The sequence below is a fragment of the Astyanax mexicanus genome, chromosome 1, assembly GCF_023375975.1.
Source record: "Astyanax mexicanus isolate ESR-SI-001 chromosome 1, AstMex3_surface, whole genome shotgun sequence".
NCBI classification, from domain to species: Eukaryota; Metazoa; Chordata; class Actinopteri; order Characiformes; family Acestrorhamphidae; genus Astyanax; species Astyanax mexicanus.
In genome coordinates, this window is record NC_064408.1 from 28,796,133 (window position 1) to 28,813,000 (window position 16,868).

General features: G+C 36.3%; 1 protein-coding gene across 2 annotated transcripts in view; it reads left to right on the top strand.

Annotated features, from left to right (window-relative positions):
- tmem132e (transmembrane protein 132E) overlaps positions 1–16,868 on the top strand; it is a 160,646-nt gene that overhangs the window by 124,395 nt on the left and 19,383 nt on the right. For both annotated transcript variants that reach the window (XM_049475808.1, XM_049475812.1), the window contains exons 6-7: positions 2,545–2,750; positions 12,321–12,597. In XM_049475808.1, coding sequence (XP_049331765.1) covers positions 2,545–2,750; positions 12,321–12,597 — 483 coding nt within the window. The remainder of the gene's footprint in view (positions 1–2,544; positions 2,751–12,320; positions 12,598–16,868) is intronic.

The window sequence follows — 16,868 nt, forward strand, 5'->3', positions numbered from 1 at the left end:
ATTTTCGTGTCTTTGCATTGGATGGTTACTGTATTTTTCGCACTATAAGGCACACTTAAAATCCTTTAATTTTCCCTATATTTGTCAGTGTGCCATATAATCTGGTGCACCTTATGTATGAATTCCAGCAGTAAAGCCACTCTGCTGAAGGACAGCCTTAAAAAGGAGTTTCAGTGAAGTTTTTCTTCAGCACAGGCTGAAGCAGCATTAGCATTAGCTGCTAACCTCAGCGCTAACTTTTTCACCATTCAGTAGTGAGTATATCAGACTGTAGCCTGCGTGTTTACTGTGTATAAACAAGCTGCGTGGGTCGTGGGACGAACCGCTAGCTGATCGCGCCCTGGCTTACCGAGACACTCAGGATTCCTTAGTGTAGCGCTGTCAGGCGGCATTTATTTGCGCCTATAAGTGCTGCTAACTGTGGCTAGCTTCTGCTAATCACAGCTAGCACTGCTGCTAACTGCACTGTTGAAAATATTAGAAATCTAAGCTCACTGTAAGTAAACGGAAGCGCTTTACTCACCCAAATGAACAGTTTTCAGGAGAGAAATCTGTGTAGATTAACATCCAGTGCTGGTTTGAGGATTTTTCTTTTATTTTATTAATTAATTATTTATTTATTTTTTTAGCAAGACATGCTAAATTAGAAGGGAAACATGGCGACACCCCTGTTTTTTATTATTGTCGCTTAAAATGTGCCTTATAATCCAGTGAGCCTTATGTATGAAAATAGACCAGAAAATAGACATTCGTTGATAGTGCACCTTATAATACTGTGTGCCTTATAATCCGTAAAATACAGTGTATATATAAAATGTGTATAGTGTATATTGTCTCCTTCCTGAGTACAAATGAGTTAACATGCTAGCTAGCCAAATAGCATTAGCTAAATTCTATGTATTTACTTGTTTTTAATGTAAAAAGTTTATGGGTACCTATCTTAACTTTGCTCCCGACTGCAGAACACTTTAACTCTGTAAGTTTTTACCCAAGTTTATATCTTTCTTTGTGTTCTGTTTCCATTTACCCGCTCTGCCCAGCTATTATTTATGTTGTACACCTTCACAGACATTTAGCTTCCTTGTTCTAAATCAAGTTTCACACAAAAACATTTTTATCTTCGCATTAAAAGAATAACTGACCCTAACTGGCCTCGTTGGGTTACTGGGGTTTCTTTTCGTTGTTATTCTTCCAAAGTTGTGCTTTCAGAAAACTAATGATTTGTGTCCATGTATGTCCAGGGATAGTGTGCTGTACTGAAAGGCTGCTTCCTGGAGAAAATAATGCCTCCGGCTAAAAACTGCCACAGCCAGAGCCTAATAAGAGCTGTTATTTGGTGTGGAGGCATTAAGAGTATGCTTATTCAGAAGCATGCTGGGAGAGAAAAATAAAAAAACAATAAAAATATAGCACTGAAAAGCTTCTAGGGGTTTGAAGCATATGCTCAAAGAGGTTGGCTTATATTCTCTCTCTCTGAATATATGTATATATTGTATATACACACACACACACAAAATTCACATGCATACATATATTTAGAATAAACAGTTATACCCACAGACTCTATCAGAGCAACATACAGCAGGCAAGAAGCTGTTGCCTGGAGCTGTAGATGGATTGAACCGTTATAAAACTAGGTATGGATCTTTGAACTGTGATGCACAGTGTATACTGTATTTCAGTGCTGTAAGCCACACACACAAAAAAATCATATCTCCAAAATGGCAACTTTACATAAGAAAAGAGAAAAATGTTTTGAGAAGGACAAAAAAAAAAAAACATTTTTGTTAGTTTGACATAAAATAAAGAACCATATTCAAGTTTGTTCAAAAAGTAAAAAGAAAAAAATTAAAGAAATAGTAAAAGCAAGGCAGCGACAATATGCTATACTGTACACCACTCTTTAAACACTCGATTGTACAACAATGTAAAATGTATATATGTAGTTTTTCTTTCTTGGACACAGTTTCTGAAATATCTGCTGCTGAAAAATACAATATGCTTAAGCTGTCTGCACCTGTATGTCCTAGAATTGGCAGCAATTCAACATCACAATCAATATTTAATCAACAGGTGTTTTTTTTTTTTTTTTTTTTCTCTCTAGCATGCCTTTGCATTGTCGTTGCATTGTAGGATGGTTATATATACTGTGTGTGTACATAGTACCAAAATTGTCCACTATCATTAGTTAAAAAGGTTTTAAACTACTGAATAAAACACGTTTTACAAAGTGTAGATTATTGTTTGGATAGCACAGTGTACATCTTCATTAATTTGCCAAATCAGCTAAGAAAATGAACAATAATATAAAAATGATCTCTTTCCCACATTTACCTGCTTCAGCATTTAAATTCAGTCATCTACAAAATTACTTCTACATTCCCCTTGTAGCTTTATGTGTTCTGTTAAAAAAAAAAAAGAATGAGTAACAAAAACGGTCTTAAACCTCAGAGGTATTTATCTAATTTCCCCAAATCCTTTATCAACTCTTTCTGAATGTGATCATATGTGTAACCTCTCTTTCTTGTTGTCTTTTTTCCTCAGGTATCCGTGAACTGTGACTATGTATATGTGAACGGTAAGGAAACGAAGGGTTCAATGAATGCTCGCGTGATCTTCAGCTACGAGCACCTGAACGCACCGCTGGAGCTGACCGTATGGGTCCCCAAACTACCCCTCCGCCTGGAGCTCTCAGATAACCGCCTGGCCTTCATCAAGGGCTGGAGGGTCCCCATCCTGCCAGATCGCAGGTGAGCCACTGTGTTTAACACTTTTATTCAGGCCCTATATACATAGTGTGGCCACAACTGTGTGATGATTTTATTCCACAGATATTCTTTTCTAAAGTGTAAATACAATTCCTTGTACTTGAATGGCAAATTGTTACACAACAAATTATATTTACACTTAAATTGAAAATGAGTAGAGCCTAAACCCTGTGGTCCTTATGATTCTAGCTGCTAAATTGACTAAAAAGAACTCTACTGTGTTGGGAACTCAGCATGAAATTATTCACTTAAGTTAGTCACTATTTGAGCAATACTTTTCAGCAGCGAATAGTAGTTTAACAGTACCATCAGCCCATTTTCCCAGGTTCCTTGTACAGTATTTATACTACTTGTTTGAGTGTATTGTTAGCTTTCCCCTGCCTGCTACAGTTTAACTAATATTCCCTTATTAGTCATTCCATTGTGCATTTTGGTTTTTGTATACAGAATTAATAGATGTACTTTTGGAAAAAAAGTGCAGGTTGTTGGTAATTAAAAGCATTTAACATTAGGGGCCCTATCTTACACCTTATAAGAGGTGATAGTGACAGTGGAAAACACAAGTGCGCCACTGACTGAATAAAACCCTGACAACAGTCACTTATCAGACCATACCTATCTTAGCTGCGCAGGTGCCCAATCTGAACTCAGGCTGGGTTGGGCCAAGATTTCACAACACTTTCCTCAGATGTAGTCCTAAGTTTTTTTTGTTTGTTTGTTTGTTTTTTATGCATTTCTTTTAATGTAAAAAGCTGTGAGAATCACAATGTGGCAAAATAACAAATTACAGTGTGTTAATACATTGGTTATGTTTATACATGACAAGTCGCAAAAGCCGCAGCTCCTCGTAGCTAAAATTAAAAGTGCCGCACGTCTGTCAAGCCCCTCAGAATTATTCTAACTACTCGGGGCTGCGGACACAGCCACCAGGCACCTTGAATACTCGGCACAAGTGAGAATAAACACCTTAAAACAAAATAAACAGTCATTACCACTGGGAACGCACAGCACTGTGTGTTACAGTTTTTTTTTTGTTGTTGTTTTTTTCTATATATAATAGATCTATGCTGTCTATGCTTCTTCCATGCAGCACCGTTTATTAATATCATTATAAACAGATTTTTCCTCATTCAGACAACTCGCAGTTGTAGTTAAAAAGGTCCGTTTTAATGTTGTGCTTACAAAAAAATGTGGGGTTTTAATTGGGCTCAGGCTCATTATGATTGTTTTATGTGTTTTATGATTTATGATTGTTATTTTTTGGGCCTGGTCTAAGCTCTAACGCACATGGACGCATCAACAATAAACAGAATAGAAAATAAAATAATATTATTGTTCCTGTAAATAAGCTTCTTGCGCACTTTCACATCATGAACACACAGGTCAGTCTCCTCTACTGAGAAACGATACAAAAAAACACACTAACACTGGCCCTAAATCAAGCTGCATCATGCACAGTTAATGGTTTAAGACTATTTGAATTGTTCTGCTAGTTATTGTGGTTGTTTATAGAACTTTTACTACTTTTACTAAAGTTCTTAAAAAAATACACAATATTAAGGATGCAGGTATCCTCAAACTGCCACCAGACCCTTTTTACTATAAAACTCTGGCTATCCCATCACTGTAGACGGCTTCATAAAGCGAGCCATTGCGGTAAGACCCAGATTAGTGGGGCTTGTGTAATTGTTTTTGCCCTGGTGCTGCTGCTGCATAATTGAATTAATGTGCCTGTGGTAGAAAGAAAAACAGCAGTATAATATATTCATTTTTGGAGGATCATCCGACCATATTGGTGTCTTTATGAGCTCAATTGTTTTACCTCCGCTATTATATCCCTCCTGGAGGGACTCGGTAAATATAGCATACTATATCATATTATTTTAGTGGAATTTAAGGAACAGTCTCACACTGAATGCATGGCCCAATTTTCTCCAATGAAGTTACAGTGCAGTTCAGTGCCCAACTGACTAAAAAAACAACCCGACAGCCAGGAGAATATGTGCTTAGTGTATTTATAGAGCCTTGAAACAAGACTCTTATATCATAATAGTGTAATATAGTATCACTGGAGTGAGTAGTATGCTTGGACCTATTACAAAATATATAGATCTTAGTTATATAGGGTTCCCACGGGTCCTTAAAAAGTCTTAAAATGTCTTAAATTAAAAGCTAGCTAGCTAACATAACATTAGCGGCGAGTTGTCTATGTTACCAGAAAGAGAACTTAGGTTAGCAGAGAGCTAGCTAACATTAGCAGCGAGCTAGCTAACATAGTAATATTTAACAGTGAGTTAGCTATGTTACCAGGGAGAGAACTAAGGTTAGCAGAGAGCTAGCTAACATGGTAATGTTTAACAGTGAGTTAGCTATGTTACCAGGTAACTATGTAACTAAGGTTAGCAGAGAGCTAGCTAAAATTGTAATGTTACCGGTGAGTTAGCTACATTATTGGGGAGAGAACTAAGGTTGACGAGAAAAAAAAATTGATAAATGGGAAACGTTCAGTTTCCAATAAAATAAATTATTTTCTACCAATGTTCTACCTACATTATGACTACATTTTTGGGTCTTAAATCATATTAATTGCGGTCTAAAAAGGTCTTAAAAAGCATAAAATTTGACTTCGAAAATGGTGCAAGAACCCTGTTATATCATTATTTCTGTATATATTTTCATCTTATTTATTATTATTATTATTATTATTATTATTATTATTATTATTATTATTGTTATTATTATTATTATTATTATTATTATTATTATTATTATTATTATTATTATTATTATTATTATTGTTATTGTTATTATTATTATTGTTATTATTAATATTATTACTCCTCTATCTGATTCTTTCAAGTGGCCAGACAGTTTTTTAAGACAGGCTTAAAAAAGTGATGACATTAAAAAGCACTTGTGTGATTGGCTTTAGTCAAAAATTATTGGAATGTCCCCCACACTTTGCTTACGCCCACTGGTTCTCCAGCTTGCACTAATGTAGTACTGTCCTCTAGTGTTCAAACAATGCAACTGCATGAGATTTCACATTTTTCTATCGTGATGCATTGGGTCACCCCTATTATGTGTATTCCATGCAAAATCCATGGATTCAAATTGTGCCTCATTGTGTTCAGGTTCATGGGTTTTCTTCTCCACTGAATCAATATTGAAGCCCTCTTTTTTGTATTTGTATTCCTCTTAATCATGTTAAATACATATAACAATGTTCTGGCATACAAAAAAAAAGCATTGTCCAGTTACTCATAGACTCCGGTGGATATACAGCAAAGAATTCTTCACACTAAGCAGTGAATTTTCTACTTGGTTAGGTTCAGAATGTTTTTTTCCAGTGCTTTTCTAAATATTTCAAGAGTTCTATCAAAGGTTTAAGATCCACTTTGTTGCTATGAACATTGTTAAAATGCTCAGCAGGCAGATAAGCCATGTCAGATTTTGATGAATTTGGGGAAAAAAAAAAATATATATATATTTTTTTAGTACTGTGCACATGAGCTGGGAGAGAATAGCCTATTTTATATTGAATAAATTCCATTTCAATTAGACCATTTAGATGTAAATGTGAGCAGATTTGTTGATACTAATCCAATTTTCAACTACTGCAAAATCCACTGTAAGCTTTTACCTAGATCCCCCAAATCCTGCAGCGAAGTCTTTCTTTTTGTGTTCGTTCAGTAATATGTTTGTGTTGTGAGCTGTAAAGAGTCCGTACAGAGACAGATAAAGCCCTTAATGCTTGTGTTTATTTAAGAAGTGAGCTAATATCTCATTGTTACCAGGGCATTAATAAAGTCTGCTGAACCAGAGAGACATCCGGATTAATGCATCTCTTTCCTTTCTGCTGATGAACAGTTGCGATGGTCGGAGGGGGGGAAGGGGGGGGGGGGGACATTGATTCTTGAGCAAGTTTCTTCGATTCATTTCTCTGAATATAAGACTAAAAAGCTTCAGTTGGCTGTGTCTCTCAGACCTACAAAATAGGGATATACAATAAAGCCTAAAAAGATAATCTTGTTTTTTTTTTTTTTTTTTTTTTTTTTTTAGAATTAAAACCACATTCTTATTTAAAGCATGGAGAAATCCTGGTTTAAGCCTGTAGATACAGAATTTACATCAAACATAAATGTAATTCATTTTGCAGTTATGTACATAAATGTATAATCTATATAGAATTAATGTTATATAGCATACTGTACAGTGCTTGAATTGTAAAAGTAAAAGTAACCTAAAAAACTGATTTTTTTCGATTGCATTAGGGGTGGGCAATATGGCCAAAAATAATATATTGACTATTTTGTGTGATAATAATAGTCTTGGCAATATGAATAAACCCTAATCATTTTTTAAATTAATTTTAGGTATAAACTATTGCTACAAAATAAAATGTTACATATTTATTCAGTGTAAATATAAATATAAAGCTTTATACATTTAATAGAAGCTAAAAATATGTAAATGTGTTTATTTTGTGAATAGTACCAAGTTACTTCGTTGATGCACAACATATTTTATAAAATATGCATAAAATATATTATTTTATTTAGTATAAAATAACATTATTGTAATAAAATAAATAAATAAAAAATAATCTAAAAAGTAATGTAAGTTATTTGCGAAAATGTACCACAAAACTAAAGTGCAGACATAGAAAATATATTTTTAAAAATACTCTTAATATGTAACAATAAATAGCGAAAAACAAAAATGCTAAATAGACTAATAAACTAGATTTTTTCGTATATCCCTAGTATATATAGTAATTAATTATATTGTTTAAATAGTACTATACATTTATATAAATGTATAAACCTACAATACATCAAAATTAGTATATGTGCCTTTTGCATTATAGAATATTATGTCATTCTAAACATCAAATTAAATTACTTGTTCAAAATACATAAATGTAAACAACATTTAATTAAAAGACCCTTCTAACAAAATATACAGTGTTATAATTTGCCAGTAGGTGAAGCCCATGCTCATCATATTTTACTCTAAAAAGAAGGAAAGGCTATTTTTTGATGGCTTGTTTTGCAAGAGTGGATGACTGCGACTCCCAGCATGTCCTGGAGTCATCTAGATCCTAATGAGTTCAGACAAAAGCTCACAATTCCAGGTACGTCCTTGTGGAAATACACTCTGTATGACCCCAGTGAGTAGCTCCAGCAGTGGGTGTGCTCATACTCCTGACTCCTGTCTCCTGAGGGCTCTACAGTCCAGTCCACCACAGTCCCCAATGGCCATTGCAGCATTGTTTACAGAAAGTCTCCAGTTAAAAACAGCCGTACTGAGAAATGACCAACTGTTGTTGAGGTGGCACCTTTGTAAACTGGTGGGCAAAATAAATTGGTCGTTTCTTGGTCACATGATTGTGTGCAAAAGTTGAGGGAACTCTTTACCAGCAGATTAAGCAGATTAAGAAGTCTAGAATCTCAATGAACTAAATGTTTTTTTTTTTTTTAAATAAAAATAAAAAATAAATAAAAAAAGGGTTGCAAAAGCTGTCTGAGCAGAGATGGGTTAATTTATATATAATTGGGTATCTAATTTATATATATATATATATATATATATATATATATAATTGGGTATCTAATTTAAAAAAATGATCAAAGATTGAGTTACTTAATCAGATATCCTTCAGTAATCAAAATAGAACTGAAATATGTCGTATAAACTATATCCAAAACATATTTTCTAATCAGATTAATTGAGATTAAATAATTTTTTAGAACAGCCATTGTTGATTTGTTGACTCCTGTTGATTGATTAATTCCTATGCCCTGTTAACCCTCTCTGAAGCCATGATGTTGCCCTTAGACAACAAACTATCTTTTGGTTACGACACCATTCCGTGTCATATCTTATTTTTATGTATTTATTTGTTGTATTATGTATATGTACAAGGATATGTAAAGAAGTATATTTGTCTCTTTATATTTTAACTGTATTATTACATCCTTGTTTTTTCTACCTGTTGCTTTTGGGCAACATTATGTAACATTATGTAACATCACTTTTGTTAGCGCCGTCATGATAAAGCAATGATGATACAAATAATGGTTTGGAAAAAAGTTCCCAATGGAAAGATCTCCCAAATAGTGGTTTATTTTTTCTTTCCCCAAAAATATAATTCATGCTATAGACTAGGGTTAAAATAATAGACCTGTCCACTGTGTGCTGTTTGAGGCCTAATATTAGCTAATATCTCATTATTATCAGGGCATTCATTAATCTAGTCTACAGCACCAGAGAGATCTGATTTAGTGCATTTTGTTTCCTTTCTGCTGATAAGCAGTCGTGATGGTCGAGGGAGGGGCAAAACATCTTTAATAAACACTGAGTTTACTGAGGTTAATTTCCACAGGGTTACACAAATAAGCAGGTTCTGTTACTGGCGCAGGCCTGTGAGTAATGCTTTTTGACAGCAAGTGTAATTTATTGCCACTCCAGTCTCTAGAGTCTCGCCATATTTTGTGAAATTGGGGGGAAGCTTTAGCCGTTTTGATGGTTACGGATAATCAGTGCTCGCGCAAATAGCCGAGGAAGGGAAAGAAACACGCGTAAAGTGCAACATTTTGCTTCGTTTTACAGCGAGACTGCGGCAGGACTTTGATGCCTCGTGTTTCAAGCCTTGATGAGGACAGATAAACACTCTTGGTCACCTATTCCTTCCGTTTGCGTTCATTCTTCTGCAATTTTTTCATCAAGTGGGGAAAATTCAAAGTTCTTTTGAGTGCCAGGATCATTTAATAGCACTCTAGCGTTCGCCGCCATGTTTACTGGAAATGCTTTGGGCTTGTTGATCATTTGAATTGGAGCTTATGCAGAATGCTTCTTGTAAAGTGCAGCATTTTGTTTATTTATTAATTTTTTTAAATCCCCACTGCTTGATCTCCTAGTTGATTTTCAAACCGTAGCGGAGCTTGGTTGCCTCAAATCGACTCAAATCAATCTCCAGCTTTTTAGCTTTGGAGCTCTTTCCCGAGCTTCTTCCTTTCTCTGTCTTTACGACGTTCGACTGCAGTCCGCCTTTAGCATTCGGATACTGATCTGCTTCAGCTGCGGATAATCAATGGGAGGCGGCGCATGCTTGGTCAGTCACAGAGGAGGACAGGCTCGGCGTACATCTCCAGCTCTCCGAGTGTGTGGAGTCAAAGCGGAGATTAATTAGCTCGGCGAGTCTGTTTGGAGGAGGAGCTCTCAACCATCACAAGCTCGCTCGCTCGCTTTGCATGGCAGGGGCGGGCTGGGATGCCAGATCTTCTCTCTCTCTCTCTCTCTCTCTCTCTCTCTCTTTCCACTCTCTCTTCTTTCTGTCTCTCTCTCTCCCTCCCTCTCTCGTCTGAACAGATTGGCCTGGTTTGTATGTATGAGGCGCACAAGACTCGCTGATGCATGACTAGCTGGATTCAGGTGTCCAGATGATGCTGCTTTTGATGCTCGCTATGTTCAAAAGCGGATTGTGAAGTGCGCAAAAGAGCAGGCCCTACGAAAGCACACGCTAAAACCAAACAACCCCTGCTATCGCCACGGCGATTACAAAACTGATTATCATATGTCCTTTCAGGACACTCTTGCTGCAATACTACCCATGCTTTCCTGCAACAAACTGCAAAAAAAAAAAACAGTTAACACTTTACTTGGGTGGTCAGTTTGATGATGCTCAACTGACATTCAAATAACATTCAACTGCATGCCTATTAAATGCAATTGAACTATTAGGTAAAAGTAAATGATTCTTTATTGAATGTAACCCTACATCCTACTCTAACCCAAACTCCAATCTTAACATTTTAGCATTGGGTTTACAGTTAGATTTAAAGTGTAGGTTAGGGTTTAGGGTTTTAGGGTTGATTTTATGGTTAATTAAGGGTTATGGTTAGGGTTAAGTGTAGGGTTTGATTTTAGGGTTGATTAAAGGTTAAGATTAGGGTTAGGTGTAGGGTTATGTTCTGTTTTGAATCATTTAGTTGCAGGTAATAGACATTCAGTTGAATGTTAGTTGAATGTCAGTTGAGGATAAACAAGGTCATCAAATGGACCATCCAAGTAAAGTGTTACCAAAAAACATCATCATGACTGGTTTTAAACCTCAGGACAAAGCCTAAAATGATCAAATGTGATAAAATGCTGTGGTGTGGACCACAGTCACAACGCCATCGTCTCCAGCCCGCTGCCAACCGCACAGTAATAATAGTGCTCTTAAAAGGTTATTGCTCTTTACTTTGTCCATGATGATCTCAATAAAATCCGGAACCAATCCTGTGGCGGACTGCAATATCATTTATGTTTAGTGTCCGTGTACACTGCACGCCTGACTGCACACTCTTTAAGTGGTAGATCCACCCCTCAATATCAGCAGGTCTACTACTGTATATGCATGTTTGATAGGTGCATGAAGAGGGAGGACATGTAGTAAGGTGCTAGATGAAGTAGAACAGAGATGAGGAGATGTTTAATATGTACAGTATATCGCTCAAGCCACCAGTTGTAGAGGAAAGTCACTGCATTTAGAATGTTTCTACAATGAAGCTAGAATTAGAGCAACAACAGTGTCGTTTTTCTGTGCGAAATAGCTTGTGTTGGATAGTTCAAGGATTATGTATGTGAAAATATTTGTAGACCATGTGTGCTACACAGCTCTGGAAAAAATGAAAAGACCACTTCAGTTTCTGAATCAGTTTCTCTGATTTTGCTATTTATTCTTGGCATGTTCTCCTCCACTAGTTTTACACACTGCTTTTGGAAAACTTTATGCCACTCCTAGTGCAAAAATTCAAGCAGTTCAGCTTGGTGATTTGATGGCTTGTGATCATTCATCTTCTTCTTGATTATATTCCAGGGGTTTCAATTTGGTAACATCTAAGAAACTCATCTTTTAAAAATGGGGTTTAAATTAATCATGGGTGTAATTTGGGCGTAACATAACATTTCCTTAAAGAGCCAGGTGTGCTCTGACTTTGGCAGATTGGTATTTTAACAGTGCAACACTTCTGCGCTTCTCAACAAACTGAGGAAACTGAGCTGCTCCTTGCTGTGAAGGTGCTTCAGCAGGTAATTTACAGGAACAGCAACATTATTTTATTGTGTATTTTGTTTATTGTTGATGTAAAAGTTGGGTTTGTTGACTGCAGCGTGTCCTTGTATGTTGAATACAAGCGGGGTTGTATACACGTTGACCTGCGCCACCAAAATAGCAATCAACGTCTGACGGTTGACTGTTGTCAGGGTTTTAATGAGTCAGTGGCGCACCTGTGTTTTACACTGCAAAGAGTGTAGATATATTTCAAAGCTCCTTTGTTCTTAGATTAGACACCCTGTCAAAATTATATTGTTCACTGGGTGTAAGATAGCAATGAGCATTATGACGCACCTTGCGCAGCTTGTAAGATAGGGCTCCTAATCTTAATCTCTAGACTAACAGTGCTTGAGTGTGATTGTTTGTGAACTTCTCCATTAAAGATCATTTGAATGGAAATCTTTCTGTGTATACCTTCCTACAAATGACCCACCTGCTCCCCCCTATAGGTCAGCCCGCGACAGTGACGACGACGACGAGGATGATAAGAAAGTGAGCCGGGGCTGCACGCTGCAGTTCCAGCGGGCCCAGGTGAAGGTCCTGACCCAGTTCCACACCACCTCCACAGAGGGCACCAACCAGGTGATCACCATGCTGGGGCCAGACTGGCAGGTGGACGTCACTGACCTGGTGCAGGACTCGCTGAAGGTAGTGGACCCCCGGGTGGCTGAACTGGTAGACCGTACTGTGCTCGTGGCTCTGGAACAGGGCTCCACCTCCCTGAAGGTAAATTACCACAAATAGAGCTTGAAGATTCGTCATTTGTTACAATTATATTGTGTATCAGCAGGTTCAGATCTGCCCTTCTGCCTTGCTTTAGAGGTAATTTAGCAATTCCACGCTTTGGGTGGCATTTGGCCTTTGTAATTTAAAAAGTAAACTTAACGTTTTTTAAACAATCAATCTCAGAAAATAGCATTTAGCCATTTAATAAAGGTGCTGTTCCATCTCTGAAACAAAATCTAATTTCTGCAAAGTTACTTTGGCAATCAAAATAACTCCAGTCACTTAAAACAGCATTATGTAGCTTTTGTACCTTAAAATAACAACGTCAGAATGATCTTGATGCTCATCTGGCTTGTAATGAGGAGAATACAGAGAATTATTGCTACTCCAGCTCCCTCAAGGCCAAAGTAAAATGAATCATTACATACTTTTTTGTGCATTTTAGCCTCTAATTAGTCATTTATAATATTTTTTTGCAATATAAGGTGCACCTAAAATCCTTTAATTTTTCCAAAAATCATCAGTCAGTTTGTGAGGAGCAGTAAAGCCACTCCACTGAAGTACATCGTTACACAGGAGTTTGGTCAGTTTAGTTTTCCAGCGCCAAGACTCGAGACTGGAGCAGTATTAGCATTAGCTGCTAACCGAGCTAAGCGCTAGCTCTTTTTTACCGTTCAGAGGTGAGTATTATCGGCCTGTAGCCTGATCCTAACCCCGGCTGGCACTGCTGGAGCAGCATTAGCATTAGCCGCTCACCACACGAAGCACTAGTTAGCTCTGTTGTTCACTGTTCAGAGGCGAGTATATCGGACTGTAGCTTGCTGCTAACCCCAGCTAGCACTGCTGGAGCAGCATTAGCATCACAAGCTAATATAGATATATAATTAACTGTTTAACTGTTTAACTCTTTTCTTATTGCTCCCTCATTGGTCTAGTTGTCCTTTGCTTATATTAGACAATCTTGACACTTTAGAAATGATTGCTTTATTGAACAGTGATCAGGACACTGTTTAAAGTTTGTTTTTCCTAAAAATACAAAAATAATAATCAGAATGTTTTGTTTTTCTATAATGTTAAGCTATTTAAATGCCTTAGCCCGTGAACAGGCTACAGGTGTAGGTGATACAAAACTCTTATTCTCTGCAGGAAAACACTTGAAGAAGCTGCCTGTTTTGTCTTTATTTCAATTAATTATTTTAGATCAGTAACAGACACATAAATAGACATTACAACTAGACAAACATAATGAAACAAAAGGTTTGGAGGACATGAACTGTTTGATTTGTATTCAGGAAAATATTGATTTTAAATTGAAGTTCAGGAAAGAGACAATTTTATGATTTCATTAATTATATTTTGACATTAGCAGATTTTCTATCAAAATTACAGTTATGCTTTTCAGTAACTTTCATTATCAAACATGAAAGCTTTTTATGTAATGCTTAAACAGAAAAAGGTTCTGGCCTGTTAAGGGGTGAACAGATCTGAGTAAAAGAGTGGGTGGGATACATTTAAAATAAACATTTTTCCTAACCTGTAATTGGATAGTTTATAAAAAAAAAAAAAAGATGTCTCAGACAAGGGATTCATACAATCATGAAGTATTTTCATATTTAAATTATAGGCTAAATTGTATTTATAACTGCAGCTAAGCTTCACTAGTCTAGGACAGGGAAACGTGATGCACATTTTATTCCAGTGTGGAGCTGTTTACTTGAAATACACACATTGTAGGAACTCTTTACCTGATTAAACATGCTTTTGTTATCTCCGCTGAAAGCTCTGACCTCTGAGGCTAATTTTAAACCCCGCTCTCGAACACACTTGACTCGGGTGTTCTTCTCCAGACCTCAATTAGCCTGATCAGATGTGTTATATTATGCCAGGGAGCGAATGCTAAAGGGCAGCGGATCTGCAGGAGCAGACCCTGGGTTAATGTGATGCCTCTAGATATGACAGTGTGATGTTCAACTTAACCTCCGAAGCCCAGTAATGAACCCAGTGCTTCAATATGTAGCCCATATGTTTCTAAATCTGCTTTCAAGTTGCGGTCTGAGTCACTGGAAGGTACTGTCTGCCCTTATTCAACATGACACTTCGCTCCCGGGTAGAAGATGACTCAGCGAATAAACATATGACCCGTCAGAGCCGATGTTACTATCTTTACATTACGTCACTAACTCACCTGGTTACAGTCGGATTTCAAAACTGCTCTAGTTTTCTAATATTAGTGGGTCAGATTCTATATACGCACAAACACACACACACAAACACACACACACACAACATGCGAAATATTTGACTATTAGACCCATATTGAGATGGAGGAGATTGAGTCTGTTCATTTGCCTCAGTATCTGCTGGGAATCCAAGGTCAGCACGATTAGCTTATTGCCCGGCTCCGTCCTCCCAAAGGCTCCATGATTGGAAGTTAAATCTGATTAGTTGATCCAATATGCTGCATGTGATGGAATTGTTGTGTTGTAGTCCCGGCATTTTCCTTCAGTGCCAGTTCTATTCACAAATTCAGTGGCTAACAGGGTTTGGGTGGTATAGTGGTAATATCGTATATACTGCAGTATTTCAAATTATTTAAAGCATCTTTAAAAAAAAAAAAAAGGTATTTTACAGTTTCTCTGTTTCTGTTCTGCAGACCTTTCTCTTACTAAAATACATAAAATACATCAGGCTTTTTTTTTAGGTTAAATCAATATTTAAATCTATATTTTTTAAACTTTACGTTAAGTATAGACCAAAATTTAAAGACTTATTAAAGTGCTGTCAAACGAAACAGCTAATGTCTTGACAAAAAAAAAAAAAACATTATTAATCATATAAGTGTTATTTATATTATATTACTGTAGAAATTTGGTGTAATGGCAAAATTTGCCATTTTTTTCTGGTTGTTTAAAGACCAGATTTTAGGCTCCTATAAAATAAGAAAATCAAATTATGATCAAATGACACCATAGAAATCTGATTTATATATTCCAACTAATAAAATTGTAAGAATTCGAATTCATTATATGGCTGATGTAAAAAAAAAAAAAAAAAAAAAAACCTATTTGGATGTATATAGACCAGAGGTATCATATTATATGCAACTAAATTCATAAATATCTCATTCTCATGTATTCAAGGTATGTGTTTCAAGTGATATTACTGCGGCATGGGTGGTCAAACCCAGGAAAATGCCTATTTGGTTTTGCATAATCCAGATTTTGACGTATTGAATTATTGTGTGGGAGGGCACCACAAAGCATTTGTGCTTAGGGCACCTAAATGTCTAGCGCCGGCCCTAAACACCAGTCACTTAACTTTGCTTTCTTAGATACATTTTTTTTAGTCAGTACTTGTGTCAGTTAGTCGTGTCAGAACAGGATTCTGTTCTTCTCTGTTCTTTCTTCTCAAAAGCAACAAATTGAATAAGTCATGTTGCAGCAAAACACCTCATGCCACTACTCTACCACCACCATGCTTCAGAGCTGCCACTTCTCACTTAGAGCAGTAGAGCAGTACAGCATTTGGTTTCGGAGCTTTCTGCACATATTATGTGTTATGTACGAGTTTACATTCACTGCTCCTTTTATCTTATTATCATGACAATGGAATATCATTATTGTGTGAGATGTTAGTAAAAATATATACAGTCAGAATACAGTTTTGGAAAAATTAAGAGACCACTTCAGTTTTGATTTTGCTATTTATAGGTATATGTTTAAGTAAAATGAACATTGTTGTTTTGTTCTATAAACTACGAACAACATTTCTCCCAAATTCCAAATAAAAATATTTAGAGCATTTATTTGCAGAAAATGAGAAATGTCTGAAATAACAAAAAGATGCAGAGCTTTCAGACCTCAAATAATGCAAAGAAAGCAAGTTCATATTCATAAAGTTTTAAGAGTTCAGAAATCAATATTTGGTGGAAAAACCCTGTTTTTTTATCACAGTTGTCATGCATCTTGGCATGTTCTCCTCCACCAGTCTTACACAATGCTTTTGGATAACTTTAGGCCACTCCTTGTGCAAAAATTCAAGCAGTTCAGCTCGGTTTGATGGCTTGCGTTCATCCATCTTCCTCCTGATTATATTCCATATTATAGAGGATTTCAATTTGGTAAAATTGAAGAAACACTTTTTAAGTGGTCTTTTATTTTTTCCAGAGCCTTATGTCCAAATACTTTTTCTTCAAACGAGCATCTTTTGACCTACTGTATTCTGGATGCTTAATCTTTACTTGGTATATCTATAAGTGTGTGTTCTACAGA